Below are 18,465 nucleotides of genomic sequence, written 5' to 3'. Positions count from 1 at the left end.
CTATACAGCTAGCTTTGCTAACATCACGTCAACGGAGCTTACCTTTATTTGAGCTGCTTTTCTAAGTGACAACAAAAGTTAGAAACACGTAATTGGTTGGATTTTAATCGGTGCGTTTTGCATCCACTGAAAACAAAGATGTTGACAAATAAACTGGACAGTTTGCTGAACGCTTAGTGATATTTTCAGTTGCATCTTGAATGGTCTTGAAATAAAATGCTGAATCCTTAGCGCCCGAGACCATCAAAAAATGGTCTCGAGACCAAGACCGATCTCGAGTACTACAACACTGCTGGAGGGGGTCAAAGGTCACCTGGTGGCACTGTGATGTGGAGCTGCGTCTCCTCGGCGTGACTGTAGCTAATCTCATACTGAATATGTCCAGATAAAAGCGACGTTTTGCTTGCTGCTGTTCCAGAGAGAGTGTTCAGCCAGTGGAGCTCCGTCCCCTTACAAACCAAGAAGGAAGGCGCTCAGCGGATGAGAATTTGCGTCTTCTGGTTTCCCACGCTGCTGCAGCCCGAGATCTCCAAAACCTTCACTTGGGCGGCAGAAGTTGGCTTAATCAACGAAGAGTGAGCGCAGCTCGGCCCGCTGCTACAGATCAGACGGGAATCGTCGCAAAGCGCTGAGATTTTATTCTGTTTGCAGGAAAAGTGAAATGCTGGATGTGGAGAACCTCCGCAGGATTCAGGTGGTTGAAACGATCCTGCTGCACCTGGAAGTGGCAAGTGTAAGTCCCACCTGCAGCCAGCTGGGTCGGCGCCTAGCAGCCAGCTGGGTCGGCGCCTAGCAGCCAGCTGGGTCGGCGCCTAGCAGCCGGGCTGGGTCGGCGCCTAGCAGCCGGCCGGGTCGGCGCCTAGCAGCCGGCTGGGTCGGCGCCTAGCAGCCAGCTGGGTCGGCGCCTAGCAGCCGGGCTGGGTCGGCGCCTAGCAGCCGGGCTGGGTCGGCGCCTAGCAGCCGGGCTGGGTCGGCGCCTAGCAGCCGGCCGGGTCGGCGCCTAGCAGCCGGCCGGGTCGGCGCCTAGCAGCCGGCTGGGTCGGCGCCTAGCAGCCGGCTGGGTCGGCGTCTAGCAGCCGGGCTGGGTCGGCTCAGCTGTTCAGATATTTTTGCTTAATTATCCGGGTTTATTCGTTCTGTAGCTGTTTTGTTCTAAACTCTTCCTGATGTTTAGTTCTGAGTGTTTTCTGTTTCTCCTGCAGTTGGACAAAGATTCCTCCAGACACGTTTTCATTTTTTGCAACATGTTGCATGAGGTAAGCTGCACCTGGTTGACTCACAGGTTCCCATCTTGTTGTCTGACATTTTCCCATTCATTTAGGTCGGGCTGTGGGGAGATGAAAACTTGTTGATCATGTATATATGTTGGTTAGCCAGTGCTGGTGCCTTCAGTAACGTCGGGACTTTCCGCTGCAGCACTGCTCTCCAGAGATCCTGGAGGAAGCGGTGCGCTGGCTGGAGACGCTGGGCGATCGGTTCAGACGGGAACAGCTGCTCTGCCTGGGAGGATTCCCCAACTGCTACGCAACATTCGGCTTCATCTTCTCAGAGTGTGAGGCTGAGGGTTTGGGAAGATAAAGTTTTAGTTTTTAGAGTGCAAGGTTTTCTGTTTGATTAAAAACAAATAATTTCTAAAATGTGAATCGTTTGTTTTTCTTTAGATGCCAAGTTTATCCAGGAGATGAGCAACAACCTGGACGGTACGATGAGGTCCCTGAAGGCACCGCCCAACGCATTGGCTACCATGGTAACAGTCAGATCCGCTACACTGTAAAAACACTAAATTCTAACAAGTAGATTGGTCTGATCTGTGGGGAAAATATCTACATATATAAGTAACTATTCAGCAAAATATTTAGTTTCAAGTCAATAAATCTAATATTCATTGAACAGATTATTTCTCTTAGTTTTCATGTTTTAAGTGAAATTCACTGTTTCTGAAACTGTTTCATCAAAGCTCTGATATTAAACTGGAAAATAATTTAAAGTTTATTTCAAGTGAACTGAATCAACTTGGTAAGATTTGTTTTGCAGTGTAGGACATTTTAATGCATTTTCTTCAGTTTTTTGTTTTTAATGATGTAAAAACATTTATATCGACTTTAAAAACGTAGTGAATAAATGCGAGTGAGTCTCTAACAGATGTTTTCTGTTATTGATGATCAATACTCTGATCAAAACGTCAGCCGGTCCATTTCTGTCTTTGGACTGAAATCTTGTTTGTTGCAGTTTGATAAAGTTGTAATAAACGTTTCTAAGTTTGTCGCTGTAGAAACGAGGAGCTGCCGTATAATAAAAACGTTTTCTAGAGAAAATGAAGGAATAATTAAAAATGAGGGTTAGGGTCACTACTCTCCTTATGCATTGCTATGGCATGCCCCTAATAATTGATTTGATTTCTTTTTTCTGGCCCAGAATGTTTCTGTACTGTGATTTAATTTTCTGTTTCAGGAAAGTGAAGAGATGAAGGTTCTGGGGAACGAGAAGTTTCAGGCCCAGCAGTACGCAGAAGCTCTGAGGTTTTACACCAACGCCATCAAATGCTAGTGAGTTTCTAAACCCGTAACGTCAGTGTTTCCTCTCAATACTTCCAGTTGGGGCTGAAACGATCCCTCGAATGGTTCCAGTAACATTCGGCTTCATCTTCTCAGTGTGAGGCGCCACATTAATAACCCATTCGATTATTAAAACCCCTTGATTAAAATGTTTCTGCCTCGACGCTTCGCTAATTTATGTTTTATCATTTAGCCGCCGTGTTTCAGCCGGAACATTATTTGCGTTGCGCGGAGCTCTGACTTCCTCTGAGTTGTTGGTGGAAGCTACGTGTTAGCGGCATAACGTCCAATCTGCAGGTTCGGCCCGCGGGGATTTTACTGATTGGTGATAATTCCGGGTTTTTTGGGATCAATAAACATCCTTAAAATGCCCGGAGCAGAAAGGATGCCGGGAGTCCGGCAGCCTTTCTGCTCCGGAGCTGCTGGTTGGAGCTGAGGAGGATTTATACAGCTGAGGAGGAGAGACGGAGCGGCGGGAGGCTGAGGGTTACAGGGCAGCTTTACGGACGATAAACTTCTATCATCCCGGTCCGAACAGACGGGAGGCGGAACATGGCTGGTAGATGAGCTTCTGAACGGAGGAGCCGTAAACATCCCGTGTTGCTCCCAGTCTGACCTTCGCCTGCCCTCTGACCCCAAACCCCCAATCCAGGCGACATATCGTGAAACCCAAAGCTCGGCAGGTTTGGGGCGAGGTCAGAGTTCATCTGTTAAACTGACTGAAGATGAACAGAAACTAAAAGCTGGAGCATTTTAATATGTGAGCCTGGAGCTTTATTATTATTACATTCAGATCTTTGTGTAACTTTTCTTCAGGTTAGTTTCTAAACTACAGAAAAGTAACTGAGGGAAGATCAAATGTGGAAAAATGGACCGATATTGATATCTGATCGTAACGCTGGTGTTACGGAAGATTTACCAATATTTCATTTTATTATTTTTTTATCCGATTACTCAATCATAAGAATAATCAATAGATTACTAAAATATTTGTTTACAACAGCCCCAGTTCCAATAAAAACTCTTCATAAACTGAGAACAGAAGTAAAAGTTTCATTAGTTTTTATGTGCTGAATCAACCTTTAAATAATTTTATGAGTTCAGCTTAAACCAGAAAGCATAAAAATGCTGCCAGCATTTCTACTGGTCATAAAAAGTTTTACTTGCATGTTGAAGGTGATAATTTAGTTTGTCCTTGTTTCAGTCCTGATAATCACATCCTGTACGGGAACAGAGCTCTGTGCTACATCAAGCAGAAGGAATATCTGTGAGTAACGTCAACCATCGCTGCACAAACTGGTCATTATTTTACATCATCTGCATGTAATCATCCCTCTAACCTTCATCTTCAGTTTAAAAGTTAAACTTTGCATAAATGTGTATATTTCATGTTATTTTTCCTGTTGCAGAAAAGCAGCAGGAGATGGAAAACGTGCCGTTCTCATCGACCCGCTCTGGGCAAAGGTCCGGCTGCTCTAATAACTGCAGAGTATTTCCTAATTAATCATTCATATTATTTAAATATGCTTTAATATGCTTTGCATGTTTTTTGGCGACGTTCATCAGTTGAATTCCTGATTTATTTATTTTTTGGGCCGTTTTGCTGCCTCCCCCTACAGGGCCATTACCGGTACTGCGAGGCGCTGTTCTTCCTCGGGGCCATGGACCTGGCGTTGGAGGCCAACAGCACCGCCCGGTGGCTGTGCAGGGAAAACCCGGAGGGACTCAGAGATCTGGACCAGCTGTACTTGAAGTTCAGGCCGGAGCCGCTGCCTGGTACTGATCCAACTGGGAGTTATGGGCCCAGACCAGAAGTGGCCTTTTATTCCAGCCTTTATTTGTGTTTTATTGTTTGATTGGTGAATGGCAGCAGGAAGTGAGTCGGCTCCTGCCTGCTACTGCTTCCTGTTGTGAAAGTGACTCACGCTGCTCTGCTCTCCCTCCAGCTGAGCCGCCGCAGAGGCCTCACAGGTTCGTCTGTTTGCCTTTTTACTGACACGGTGACTAATAATCAGTCGTTAACTGGGCTTGTTTTTATCGCGCCGCAGCTTTAAGGTTGGGCTGGTGAAGAAAATCCCTCAGCCGACAAAACCAGGCGGTAAAAACAATCCGGCCAGGAGCTCAGCTGCCAAGGTGAGTCACGTTTGTTTTGCTTTTACAGCCTCAGGTTTCATTTTGTTTTAGCTGTAAACTCATGTCTTCCTTCAGTTTCTAAATATTTCTCATTTTCTCTCGGTTCCTGGTTTTTTTCTGTAGTTTTTTAAATCTCTATATTTTATAAGAAGCAGCAGGTTTTCCTTCCAGCATCTTGGAGTAAAAACTGAGAAACGGGTTAAAAATCGATGCTGTGAAACGCAGAAAACAGATTTTCTGAACCTATTGAAAGTGGAAAGCTGATTATTTTAGTTATCAATTTATTGGATTAAAAAAATGGTGAATCTTTATACAGAATTAGATTAAGATTCAAATAACTAATTAAATTCATTTTTATAAGAAAGTAAAGATTTAAAATGCAACAACATTCATTTTTCTTTTCTGTTTTAACAGTTTTTCTCCATCTTTTAGTCTGTAATCAATCAGTTTCATAATTAATGGGTTACTAAAATAGTTTGATCATTGATTAAGCCGATTGATCGTTTTGGGTCTGCGTTCTGAGCAGCGTGAAAATCAGGGAGACGATTTTCACCCTGCAATGATTCAGTTTTCGATAGAAATCCGTCTTTACTGTCCAGGAGTTCAGCGCCGCGCTGATGTTCAGAGGCTCGATTCAAAGTTTGCAGCAGGCGCCGACTTCCTGTCTGAAGCAGGAAGTCGGCCGACCTCAAGCGTTCAGCTGGCAGATTATTGAACTTTTCTTTTGGTTGAAGACTTGATGAATATTTAAGATTTTAAAATGTGAAACAAACGCAGTCTTTCCACATCAGTTGTTGTGTTTTAGTCAGGACTGCTGAGTGTTTGTGTTTTTTTATCTGGTTATAATTCATGTTGATCATTAATTTGTGATTTTAGGTCATCGAGACGAAAACGGACAAAAAAACAGGTCAGTTTGTTTTCCAGTTTAAATAATTTGGTGTTGAATTTATTCCATGTTGTTAAATATTCACTTTGATACTAAAGATGTTTAGTTTTAAACCCAAGAACAGAAAGTTTTATATTTGGGCTCCAGCAGGGGAATTTGATCAATCAGAGGAAAATACTAATCGATTATCTGAAATCTGATGGAAACCCAAAGTTCTGCTTTTCAGAACGTCACATCAGCCCAAATAAAAATCATTTTACTGCAGAAACTCATCCTGATGCTGGATGCATGGTTCCAAACACCCGGCTCCCTCCTCTCCAGAGGCCGTCGGCGACTGTCGGCGGGCCGTTCTTGATTTGGGCCAAAAAAACTTTAATCATCCGAACGACTGAATGTCTGAACTTTAATTCTTGTGTGTAAAATTAGAAATATAAATTTTTCTGAATCAAAATGAATTCAAGCCGGCCTTACTTTTAGAACCGTTGCCTTGGCAACCATTTTCCTAAGAACTTGAAAATAAACGGGAAGGAACGTTCTCAGCATCAGCTCTGTGATTGGTCGGCAGCGTTCTTGTCCTGGTTGCCTGGCGACCAAACGAACCCGCGGGAACATGGATGTGTTTTACGTGTCGTACGTTTTGCTGAGAGTTTTAATGACCGTCTGTGTTTTAATCTCTTGGATCTCTGAAGTGCCGTCCGACCCGGAGGGACGACTCAAAGACCCCAAGACGTCCAGAAGGTCAGTGAGGTCGGTTTGATTTGCTCATCAGAGTCTTCCTCCTGTTCAGTGAAAATCTTTGTAAAGATGGTTCCTTCCCTGTAAACACAGAACGATGTCCCAGAGCAAAACCAGCTTCTTTCTTTGACTAGACCATATGCAATTTTAGCACAGGGTTTTACTTGGACACTCAGGGCTGATAAGTTTCCTATGGAGCCTAGAAACAGACCCTGAACCTTCCTCCATCTCGAGAACGCTCAATCTGCAAAGCATAGCGGTGGCGTATCCTGTAGAGCAGCTTTGTAGTGCCTTATGGTACACTGTAGTACCCTGTAGTACCATATGGTGTCCTGTAGTACCTTTTGGTACCCTGTGGTACACTGTAGTACCTTATGGTACCCTATAGTACCATATGGTGTTCTGTGGAACCCTGTAGTACCCTGTGGTGTCCTGTAGTACCCTGTGGTACCTTGTGATGTCCTGTAGTACCCTGTGGTACCTTGTGGCGTCTTGTAGTACCCTGTGGTGTCCTGTAGTACCCTGTGGTACCTTGTGGCGTCTTGTAGTACCCTGTGGTGTTCTGTAGTACCCTGTGGTACCCTGTGGTGTCCTGTAGTACCCTGTGGTGTCCTGTAGTACCCTGTGGTACCTTGTGATGTCCTGTAGTACCCTGTGGTACCTTGTGGTGTCCTGTAGTACCCTGTGGTACCTTGTGGTGTCCTGTGGTACCTTGTGGTGTCCTGTAGTACCCTGTGGTACCCTGTGGTGTCCTGTAGTACCCTGTGGTACCTTGTGATGTCCTGTAGTACCCTGTGGTACCTTGTGATGTCCTGTAGTACCCTGTGGTACCTTGTGGCGTCTTGTAGTACCCTGTGGTGTCCTGTAGTACCCTGTGGTGTCCTGTAGTACCCTGTGGTGTCCTGTAGTACCCTGTGGTACCCTGTGGTGTCCTGTAGTACCCTGTGGTACCTTGTGATGTCCTGTAGTACCCTGTGGTACCCTGTGGTGTCCTGTGGTACCTTGTGATGTCCTGTAGTACCCTGTGGTACCCTGTGGTGTCCTGTAGTACCCTGTGGTACCTTGTGGTGTCCTGTAGTACCCTGTGGTACCTTGTGATGTCCTGTAGTACCCTGTGGTACCTTGTGATGTCCTGTAGTACCCTGTGGTACCTTGTGGCGTCTTGTAGTACCCTGTGGTGTCCTGTAGTACCCTGTGGTGTCCTGTAGTACCCTGTGGTGTCCTGTAGTACCCTGTGGTACCCTGTGGTGTCCTGTAGTACCCTGTGGTACCTTGTGATGTCCTGTAGTACCCTGTGGTACCTTGTGATGTCCTGTAGTACCCTGTGGTACCTTGTGGCGTCCTGTGGTACCCTGTGGTGTCCTGTAGTACCCTGTGGTACCTTGTGGCGTCTTGTAGTACCCTGTGGTGTCCTGTAGTACCTTGTGATGTCCTGTAGTACCCTGTGGTACCTTGTGGCGTCCTGTGGTACCCTGTGGTGTCCTGTAGTACCCTGTGGTACCTTGTGGCGTCTTGTAGTACCCTGTGGTGTCCTGTAGTACCCTGTGGTACCTTGTGGCGTCCTGTGGTACCTTGTGGTGTCCTGAAGTACCCTGTAGTACCCTGTGGTGTCCTGTAGTACCCTGTAGTACCTTGTGGTGTCCTGTGGTGTCCTTTAGTACCCTGTGGTGTCCTGTAGTACCCTGTGGTGTTCTGTAGTACCTTGTGGTGTCCTGTAGTACCTTGTGGTGTCCTGTAGTACCCTGTGGTACCCTGTAGTACCTTGTGGTGTCCTGTAGTACCTTGTGGTGTCCTGTAGTACCTTGTGGTGTCCTGTTGTACCTTGTGGTGTCCTGTTGTACCTTGTGGTACCCTGTAGTACCTTGTGGTGTCCTGTGGTGTCCTTTAGTACCCTGTGGTGTCCTGTAGTACCCTGTGGTGTTCTGTAGTACCTTGTGGTGTCCTGTAGTACCTTGTGGTGTCCTGTAGTACCCTGTGGTACCCTGTAGTACCTTGTGGTGTCCTGTAGTACCTTGTGGTGTCCTGTGGTACCTTGTGGTGTCCTGTGGTACCTTGTGGTGTCCTGTGGTACCTTGTGGTGTCCTGTGGTACCTTGTGGTGTCCTGTGGTACCTTGTGGTGTCCTGTGGTGTCCTGTAGTACCCTGTGGTACCCTGTGGTGTCCTGTAGTACCCTGTGGCGTCCTGTAGTACCCTGTGGTGTCCTGTAGTACCCTGTAGTACCTTGTGATGTCCTGTAGTACCTTGTGGTACCTTGTGGCTTCCTGTAGTACCCTGTGGTGTCCTGTAGTACCCTGTAGTACCTTGTGGTGTCCTTTAGTACCCTGTGGTACCTTGTTGTTTCCTGTAGTACCCTGTGGTGTTCTGTAGTACCTTGTGGTGTCCTGTAGTACCCTGTGGTGTCCTGTAGTACCCTGTAGTACCTTGTGGTTTCCTGTAGTACCCTGTGGTTTCCTGTAGTACCCTGTGGTGTCCTGTAGTACCCTGTGGTGTCCTGTAGTACCCTGTGGTGTCCTGTAGTACCTTGTGGTGTCCTGTAGTACCTTGTGGTGTCCTGTAGTACCTTGTGGTGTCCTGTAGTACCCTGTGGTACCCTGTGGTGTCCTGTAGTACCTTGTGATGTCCTGTAGTACCTTGTGGTACCTTGTGGCTTCCTGTAGTACCCTGTGGTGTCCTGTAGTACCCTGTAGTACCTTGTGGTTTCCTGTAGTACCCTGTGGTGTTCTGTAGTACCTTGTGGTGTCCTGTAGTACCTTGTGGTGTCCTGTAGTACCTTGTAGTACCTTGTGGTACCCTGTAGTACCTTGTAGTACCCTGTGGTGTCCTGTAGTACCTTGTAGTACCTTGTGGTACCCTGTAGTACCTTGTAGTACCCTGTGGTACCCTGTAGTAGCCTGTAGTACTGACGGTCTTTTGAATCTGTGCTGTGTCTGCAGTGAGCGCGACGACCTCAGCGGTTCTAGGAACAAGTCAAAGAGCCAAAGTGAGACGCAGGAAGCGGTGAGTCTTTCCTTCTGTCGGCTCCTTTAATCGTCCCGGGTTTCTCCGTTTCTGACCCGCTGCGTTTGGGTCCATCAGAACCGGAAGATGGCCGACAGCAAAGCAGATTTATGCAAGGAGCTGCGGTTTCTGGTGCAGGAGGCTCACGGCGCGCTGTCGGACCTGCGCAGCCGCAACGCGGAGCAGGCCTTCAGCCAGGCTCTGGGGCTGCTGGAGGCCGCCACGCCCAAGGTGAGGAACTACTGAGTCAAGTTCAGGACAGTTTCATAAATGTGTTGAACATTTCAGCTGCAAGGCATTTCACAGGGCTTTACATAATAAAAACAGCATGTAATGAACAGTGAGAGGGATCAAAACCCACTCTAACCCTAATTTAGCCATTAGCAACTTTACCAGGTGGGTTAAGTTGAGATTTAAAGGCTCTCAGTGTTTCAGCTGTTTTACAGTTTTCTGGAAGTTTGTTCCAGATCTGTGGTGCATAGAAGCTGAATGCTGCTGCTCCTCGTTTGGTTCTGGTTCTGGATGCAGAGCAGAACCAGAACCAGAACCTGAGGGGTCCAGACGGTTGGTACAGCAACAACAGATCTTTAATGTATTGTGGTGCTAAACCGTTCAGTGATTTATAAACTAACATCAGGATTTTAAAGTCTATTCTCTGAGCTACAGGGAGCCAGAGGAGGGACTTTAAACCTGGAGTTATGTCTCCATCTTCCTGGTTTTAGTCAGAACAGCAGCAGCAGCTTCTGGATCGGCTGCAGCAGCTTCCGGATCGGCTGCAGCAGCTCCTGGATCGGCTGCAGCTGTTTGATTGATTTATTAGTCAGACCTGATGAGACGCTGTTGCAATAATCAATGCGGCTAAAGATAAACATGGATGAGTTTCTCTAGATCTGAGACATCAGTTCTAATCCTGGAGATGTTCTTCAGGTGATAGAAGGCCGACTTTGTGACTGTCTTAATGTGACTCTGAAGGTTCAGGTCAGAGGTCAGAGGTCATCACTACTCCCAGGTTTTGGGCTGATCGCTGGTTTTCAGTTGTAATAACTGAAGCTGTGCATTGATTCTAGATCTGTAACTGTAGATCTATAACTCTAGATCGCTCCTCTTTAGGTCCAGTAATAATAACTTCAGTTTTGTCTCATCCTCACATCGATCTGTTCTCAGCATCTATTCAGTGATCAGATGGGGTCAAAGGTCACCTGGTGACATCATAATGTAGAGCTGTGTATCATAGATATGGTATCTGATCTTATTTCCTGTTATAACCTGAGCCAGTGGGAGCAGATAGATATTGGATAAGAGTCCTAGGATTGAACCTTGGGGTTCCCCACATGTGACCTTTGACCTCTCTGGTGAGAAGTTTCCGACTGAAACAAAGTAATCCCAGTTCTTCATGTAGGATTCAAACCAGCCGAGTTCTGGACCGGAGAGTCCGACCCGACTCTCCAGGCGGTTCAGTAAAATGTCCTGGTCGACACTGAGGTCCAACAGAACCAGAACCAGCACTGTGGTTCTCCCAGTCTGTGCTTATGTGGATGTCATTGAACCCTTTGACTAGGCCGTCTCCGTGCTGTGGTGAATGTCTGGTAGCGCTTAGTTTACCTGTACGTAGGTGTTGCACCACCTAGTCCAGGCTGGGCGGTTCTGGTCCTGGAGGTCCGGAGTCCAGCAGCTCTTAGTGTCTCCCTGGTCCAGCACACCTGGATCCAACAGCTGAATCTCCTCCTCGGTCCAGTCAGGTTCTGCTAACGACCTCCTGATGTGACTCAGGTGTGTTGAAGCTGCAGGAGGCCCTGCAGGCCTGGAGCTGCCGTCCCTGAAACGGTCGATTCTTTTCTCTGCCATGAGTCTCGAGTCTCAGCCACCTGACAAAACTGATTTTTCCAAGAACGTGGAAGTGAGCTAGGCGAGTTCCTCAGACAGCTCAAATGGTATAAAAATGTAAATAATTTACCAAAAGCTCCCGGAATAGAGGCGTTTCCCACAGACGGACTGTAGACCGGGATCTGGAGTCCGACTCCCGTCCTCGGTCCGCTGGGCCCAGGCCTCTCTGCCCCCTTCCTGTCGGGTTGCTGTCAAAGGCAACTAGAGCCAAAAACATTTTAATAAAAGTGATGTGGGGCAACGCGTCATGATGTGGGGCTGTTGTATCCTCCAGCTGATCAGCGTCACCCTGCCTGTTCCAGCCTGGCGGCTTTACGCTCCTCTAACGTCTGGAAGCAAAGCTGCACCCTGAGGGTCAGATGGAGGCGCTGTCTGCCGCCGTCTGCATGTGGGTTCAGAGCCGATCAGCAGGAGCAGCGCTGGGATCAGCTGAAACCAAACGGGATCCGGTCAGGATTAGTTTGGTTGGTGATGCTCCGCTGTGGTCAGTGGGATCATTTAACTGGTAAACGTTTTGAACCAGTTAACTAGCTGGCGGCTGCGCATTAGATGACTAACAGAAGTGTAGCTTTAGGACGAACATCATCCCGTCTCTGGGTGGCTGAGCGCGGCGCGTCGCGGCGGCACAGAGCTGGCAGATGAGTTTCTGTGTCGCTAACATGAACTCAAAGCTGTAAATGTCGGAAAGGTCAGAGTTCATCTGTTAAACTGACTGGGGATGAACCAAAGCTGCATCTTTTTTCTAAGCGTTTTGTGAGCCTCTTTATTAACTTTAATTTCAGATTTTTGTTTAACTTCAGGTTAGTGAGCCGTTATTGTTGCAGGTTAAGTTTCTAAACTACAGAAAAGTTTTTGTTAAAGAAGTTGGACTGATGCTGATATGCGACATTAATGCTGCTTAGATTCACCAAAGTTTTTTTCTTTTACTCGATTAATTGCAAGAATAATCGATAGATTACTCGATTACTAAAGTATTTGTTTACATCAGCCCTAATTTGATTGATTGATTGATCTGATCTGTTTCAGTGCCAACTTGATGCGTCTGATGTCTTTTCCTCAGAAACTGGGACTTTCCTCCCTGGATGTTCTGCTGCTGCTGTTCGGTCGAGCGTCGGCCTTGATAGAAATCGGACAGCCGGAGGTGAGTCGCCCACACAAACGCGGTTTGGATCATATTTCGTCAAAATGTCTTTAAATCGTCATAAATTGAAACCAGCCAACCTGATGAAATGGACGCGTCCAGAAAACGATCAGCGTGTGTTGAATTCAGCAGCCGGACATTAAAACCAGTCTGGCAACACGAAGCAGACGAACCGCACATCCACAGAACAGCTTGGAAACTAAACCACTGACGTCCATCAGGCTGCAAAGACTCACAGCGACTTTCTAATCATTATAACTGAACTCATTTGTCACCATAAAAGCCCGAGTTGTTTTTTCAGAAATGTTAAATTTCATCGTAACTCGTATCATCCAAGCATCTCCAGAGTCGTGCTGCAGTAGCAGTCAGTGCAGGGAATCTGAAGCGGCTTCTGACTGAAGACGGTTTAAACTGGTGACGGTCCGATCAGGTTTCTGCTGCCGATCCTCCATGAGGCCGATCTCTGCCCATCACCTGGAATGGCTGTTCATTTTTTGCTTTAGGCATAAATGATACTATCTGGCAATAAATTGACCTAATTTAGACACAAGACATATTTTAACAAACATTTAAATCTTTTTCAGTTCCCTGCTGCAGCTCCAAGCTGCTGCTCGCTGAGCTCACCGTTGATCATTGTGTTGTGCTTCTCCCACGCGGCGGCCATGTTGTTTTCTGCCGAAACTCACAAACGTCCCCGTTCACTCAGTTAGTTTCTCACGACAGGATTTGTTGCTGCGCAGTGAGAAGGAAACGGGAGATGCAGGTGATCAGGTGATCAGGTGATCGGTTTGTGATCGGCAACAAGAGACGGCGATCGATCACCGATCATGCGCTTTTTCACGGAAATCGGCCGATTATGATGGGTAGCCGGTCGATCGGCTCACCTCTAGTTTGAAGGTTTTCGTCTTCGCAGCATCGAGAACCAGAGGGACTAAAATCGGGGCGACGGCAGCCTGAGCGCCGCAGCTGTGCAGCAACGTGGCCCTTAAAATGCAAACGCCTGAGGAAACGTTGATCTCGGTCCCAGACTAGTTGGTTTCTCAGCTCCTGCTTTCTGTCGTTTCTGTTCTGTTGTGCTTATAAACCGTTTTCTTTACGATTGTTGCTGCAGGAACTGGCAGAAGCAGAGAAACTCCTGGAGAGGATGAAATCGTTTGAAGAGCGAACGTTCCAGTGTCTGGTTTATTACGCCATCGGCAGAGTGTTTCTACGGGAAAACCGGTACAGAGTTACCTTTTGCACAGTTTTGTTCCGAAATTTTAGTTTCTGTTTCAAAAAAGACACACAGCTGATTTCTGGCAATAAGTTGTTGTTTTTGGTGCTTGGAAAACGTGTTCTGATAAACTGCATTTGACCCCGTTGCCTAGCAACCCAGCTGATCTCCAGCATTAGGTCAGCTGGTTTTCCTGCTGTACAATGGCTGCTGGATTAGTTTAGTTGTTGCTGCTTTCTGGCTGGTTGTGCAGGCAGCTCCACTAAACGGAAATCTGATTTTCTGAGAATGATTTGGTGTAATAAACGTGGTGATCAGGTTTTGACTAGGCCGTTCCAGGAAGTGTCTCCTGTGTCCTCGTTTCTTTCTCTCCAGCTGTGTCTCCTCCTGTTTTTCAGGTTTAAAGTTGCCATGCAGCAGTTTTCAGATTCGCTGCAGATGGTGAAGAATCAAATTACGCCAGGTAAACTCACCTGGCCGTTAACCAAAGAGATCGTTAAAGAAACGCAAGCGGACAGATTCAAGGTTGGTGCGTCCTGAACGATCTGGAATGTGTGGCTGTGAGGAAAGTCCTGAATCATCCCGTCTGTTCCAGGAGATGCTTGAGAAATCGATAGAGTTGTGTAGATTTCCCCCCGCCCCCGACGCCGTCTGTCGTCTTGAAAAATGTCTTTGCCCTCTAAAAGCTGAGATCTATTTCACTGACCCAGATTTTAAGGTAAGCAGCAGCTCATTTCTGCGGTTGGGAGCGAAACGCAGAGTTTTGAACGAGAAGTTTGTCGTTTCAGGGCTACATTCAGATATTCTGCTGTCAGAGCTGCAAGGTTGAATTTCACATCAGCTGCTGGAAGAGCCTAAAGTCGACCACATTCAGTGAAAAGAATGAAAAGGTTTGCTTTTCGTTCCTCTTTGCTGCAGATTTGGTTCCCCGGCATGGAGATAAATCATGTTTGTGTCGCAGGATGTCCTGAATGAGGCGTGTTTGACTCCCGACTGTCTGGGTAAAATCTGCTCTATGCGAATCTTCGGTCCCACAGGTTTGGTGAAATGTAAGGTGAGAAAAGGTCCAGTGGAGCGTCGCTGCCAGCGGCGGGTCGGAGCTGACCGCTTTGCTCTGTGCTTTCAGTTTGAAACGGCGATCACGAAGCCGGAGCTGCCGAAGAAACCCAGAGTTAATCAGAGAGCCACCAGGTGAGGCGGCTGGTTCCCACAAAACCACAGAAGGGATTAAAAAATGGCTCCAAGATTTTCTGACAAAGAAGAAACTTTGAATTTCAGCAACATTTTTAATGAAATGCTGTAAAACGTGTTGCCGTGGTTACCTGCCGTGTAGTGAGAATTACTGCTGAATATTTCTGTCATCTGGGTGTGAATGGTATAAATTGTAGGCCTGAAGCGATTAATTAGATTAATCAATAGTTAAAATAATCAACTAATTTAGCAATCGATTAATCGCTAACTGGAGTAAACGGACTCAAAAATATGCATGAATTTAGATTTGGAATAAAACGTATTTAGACGTGATCGATCAGCCGCCGATCAATCGGCTGATTTCTGTGAAATATTGTTTGATTGGTGCTGATCAATGCATCCTAGTTTAGACGCTTCAGACTGAAAATGTTTTAGTTAAAACTCATCAGACTCTAACAATGTTGCATTTTAGCCAATAAAATGTTTAAAATTTAATTTAATAGTTTAATTGATTCTTTTATAGTTTTTCTAATGTTAAATAAAAGAGGAAACATTGGAATGTGTCCATTTTTATTCAATAATTGATTAATCGACTGTTGAAGTCCGTGTGTTAAAGGGTAACTAGCGAGTCTCTGTTGTTCTGGTTTTTGTTGCCAGTGTGAAGAAGTTAAAGTCCAAAGAGGATCAGAAGCAGAAGAGGAAACAGTTCAAACAGACGTTTAAGGATCAGCAAACCATCAGCCACGAAATCCTGCAGAAGGACGACGACTCGGGATCGCCGAGTCAGCAGAAAGGTCCGCTTCACTCTGAGCTTTTCCTTCCACAGGACTTTCCAATGCAAAGAGCGTTTGGCCTCAGAACAAATAAAACGGAATCGACATCAGATCAGAAATATTAGACTTTGACTTATTTTATTGCCACTGCACAAAGAAACATCAGTAAAATGAAAAGTCATCGCTTGGTTGGCCACCGGAGCACAGAAACACAGTGGACCTATAATTACCTAATAATTATAGGTAATTATAGGTAATTACCTATAATTACCTAATATGCAAATAATAATTACTGTTTTCAAACAGCCTTCATGATGGGATTGTTGAGCTGATGGCCCACCGGCTGCCTGCAGCGGATGGGGGGATTTATCATCAGTGACATCTGATCTATTCAGCCTAATTCTACGCTTTCAGTTCGGAGCGAGATCAAGCTTTTTTATTATTTTACATTATATTTATTCGTAACATTTGGCCAAAATAATCAACCAGCGGCACCAAATGAACCATTAAAGCTGGTTTCCCACGTTTGACCAGCTGGTGGCGCTGTTGGTGCAGAGGAATAAGATGATGTTTAAACTTGAATGTTGTAAATCAACCGGCTGTCTGTCTGTATCGGACCGGAACCGGCCAACAGTAAACCTCAGATATCGGAGATGATGGTCCAGTGGAACCGGCATTAATATTTATACAGGCTCAAAGTTTTCCTGATGTGTGTTTCAGTATTTGCTCTAGAACCAAACCCAGAAGAACTTGTTCTGGTTCGCCGTTTTTCAGTGATCTGTCCTGTCGTGTTTCTGCTGCAGCCTGGTTGGTGTACAGAGACCGGGTTCTGCTGCAGATCAACCAGAACCTGGACCTGCTGCGGGAGGAGCAGGGCCTGCAGGTGTCGGCGCTGGCCGGCAGCCTGCGGCCCTGGCTGGAGCTGGACTGGGCCCGGGGGAACCGCCTGGCCGGCCGCCTGCTCCACTGGCAGCAGGAGCGGCTGCAGACGCTGGGTCAGGCCGTGGAGCTGCTGCTGGAGCGCAAGAACCGGGTCTGGGCCCGGGTCTTCATCCAGCAGCTCAGCGGCTGCGTGGGAATAAACGCCAAGCTGAGCAAGTGGGCGTGTCAGCTGGACGGCGCAGGTAGGACTGAGCTCAGACTGACGGGTCAGAACCAGAACCAGTTATTAGAGTTAGAGCACAGCTCCAGTTGTTCCAGTTGGAAACCAGACATCAGGCTGACCTCTGACCTCTGACCTGACCCTTCGGTTCCTCAATGGTTCTTCCAGCAGCTGCAGAACATTTCAGGCCCAGAGGACGAAAGTCTGAGACCAGAAACTTTGATTCCTGCAGCAGGTCAGAGAGACGAAGCTGCAGCTGGAGACCTGAGTAGAACCAGGAGGGTGGAGACACCACCTGGTTCTACACTACATAGATCTACACCAGCTGGTTCTACACCACCTGGTTCTACACCACCTGGTTCTACACCAGCTGGTTCTACACCACCTGGTTCTACACCACCTGGTTCTACACCAGCTGGTTCTACACCAGCTGGTTCTACACCACCTGGTTCTACACCACCTGGTTCTACACCAGCTGGTTCTACACCACCTGGTTCTACACCACCTGGTTCTACACCACCTGGTTCTACACCACCTGGTTCTACACCACCTGGTTCTATACCACCTGGTCGTACACCAGCTGGTTCTACACCAGCTGGTTCTACACTACGTAGATCTATACCACCTGGTTCTACACCCCTGGTTCTACACCACCTGGTTCTACACCACCTGGTTCTACACCAGCTGGTTCTACACCCCCTGGTTCTACACCCCCTGGTTCTACACCCCCTGGTTCTACACCCCCTGGTTCTACACCCCCTGGTTCTACACCCCCTGGTTCTATACCAGCTGGTTCTACACCCCCTGGTTCTACACCCCTGGTTCTATACCCCCTGGTTCTACACCACCTGGTTCTACACCCCCTGGTTCTACACCACCTGGTTCTACACCACCTGGTTCTACACCAGCTGGATCTACACCACCTGGTTCTACACCACCTGGTTCTACACCACCTGGTTCTATACCAGCTGGTTCTACACCAGCTGGTTCTACACCCCCTGGTTCTACACCCCCTGGTTCTATACCCCCTGGTTCTATACCACCTGGTTCTACACCACCTGGTTCTACACCCCCTGGTTCTACACCACCTGGTTCTATACCAGCTGGTTCTACACCACCTGGTTCTATACCACCTGGTTCTACACCAGCTGGTTCTACACCACCTGGTTCTATACCAGCTGGTTCTACACCACCTGGTTCTACACCACCTGGTTCTACACCCCCTGGTTCTACACCACCTGGTTCTACACCACCTGGTTCTACACCCCCTGGTTCTACATTCCTCCACTGAGGCTTTAAACTGCTGGTAGTTTCTAAATCATTGAACAGATTAAAGATCAGCTGCTGGTTCTGGTTCTGGAGAAGCAGCTTTCAGCTTCTATGCATCACAGATCTGGAGCAAACTGCTGAAACGCCGAGTTCCTTTAAGTCCAGTGTAGAAACCCTTAGCCTGGTTGGAGATGCTATTGATTAGTAACTGGATCATTGATCAATAATCTGGGTGTATTGATCTTCATGATGAAACAACATTTAACGCCTCGAGGCTGAAATCCGATCAGATGAAACTGATTTTACTTCATGTCTGGATGTTTGAGTCGCTTTTTCTGTCTGATTGCCGTGTTTCTGGTTGCCTGTTTCTGGTTGCCTGTTTCTGGTTGCCTGTTTCTGGTTGCCTGACTGGTTGCCGTGTTTCTGATTGCCTGTCTGGTTGCCGTGTTTCTGGTTGCCCGTTTCTGGTTGCCTGTGTCTGGTTGCCGTGTTTCTGGTTGCCTGTTTCTGATTGCCCTGTTTCTGGTTGCCTGTCTGATTGCCGTGTTTCTGGTTGCCTGTTTCTGGTTGCCTGTGTCTGGTTGC

General features: G+C 47.1%; 1 protein-coding gene across 5 annotated transcripts in view; it reads left to right on the top strand.

Annotated features, from left to right (window-relative positions):
* Positions 1–18,465, top strand: part of ttc3 (tetratricopeptide repeat domain 3) — a 36,369-nt gene that overhangs the window by 3,997 nt on the left and 13,907 nt on the right. For 4 of the 5 annotated variants that reach the window (XR_014090822.1, XM_081615414.1, XM_081615415.1 and 1 more), the window contains exons 4-27: positions 419–575; positions 652–733; positions 1,203–1,256; positions 1,417–1,552; positions 1,662–1,747; positions 2,452–2,546; positions 3,760–3,822; positions 3,965–4,019; positions 4,175–4,331; positions 4,502–4,526; positions 4,604–4,688; positions 5,565–5,595; positions 6,264–6,321; positions 9,244–9,307; positions 9,386–9,538; positions 12,252–12,332; positions 13,444–13,553; positions 13,944–14,070; positions 14,141–14,263; positions 14,334–14,435; positions 14,507–14,599; positions 14,672–14,736; positions 15,394–15,530; positions 16,313–16,633. Coding sequence is in view for 4 of the 5 variants with exons in the window: in XM_081615414.1 (XP_081471540.1) it covers positions 419–575; positions 652–733; positions 1,203–1,256; positions 1,417–1,552; positions 1,662–1,747; positions 2,452–2,546; positions 3,760–3,822; positions 3,965–4,019; positions 4,175–4,331; positions 4,502–4,526; positions 4,604–4,688; positions 5,565–5,595; positions 6,264–6,321; positions 9,244–9,307; positions 9,386–9,538; positions 12,252–12,332; positions 13,444–13,553; positions 13,944–14,070; positions 14,141–14,263; positions 14,334–14,435; positions 14,507–14,599; positions 14,672–14,736; positions 15,394–15,530; positions 16,313–16,633 (2,460 nt within the window). In the remaining variant the exon portion in view is untranslated. The remainder of the gene's footprint in view (positions 1–418; positions 576–651; positions 734–1,202; positions 1,257–1,416; positions 1,553–1,661; positions 1,748–2,451; positions 2,547–3,759; positions 3,823–3,964; positions 4,020–4,174; positions 4,332–4,501; positions 4,527–4,603; positions 4,689–5,564; positions 5,596–6,263; positions 6,322–9,243; positions 9,308–9,385; positions 9,539–12,251; positions 12,333–13,443; positions 13,554–13,943; positions 14,071–14,140; positions 14,264–14,333; positions 14,436–14,506; positions 14,600–14,671; positions 14,737–15,393; positions 15,531–16,312; positions 16,634–18,465) is intronic. The other variant, XM_081615413.1, reaches the window with a different exon arrangement.

Source organism: Poecilia reticulata, chromosome 14 (assembly GCF_904066995.2).
Source record: "Poecilia reticulata chromosome 14, P_reticulata-male-v2, whole genome shotgun sequence".
Taxonomy (NCBI): domain Eukaryota; kingdom Metazoa; phylum Chordata; class Actinopteri; order Cyprinodontiformes; family Poeciliidae; genus Poecilia; species Poecilia reticulata.
The sequence above is the reverse complement of the archived record's forward strand: the minus strand, read 5'-3'. Positions and strand labels throughout refer to the sequence as shown.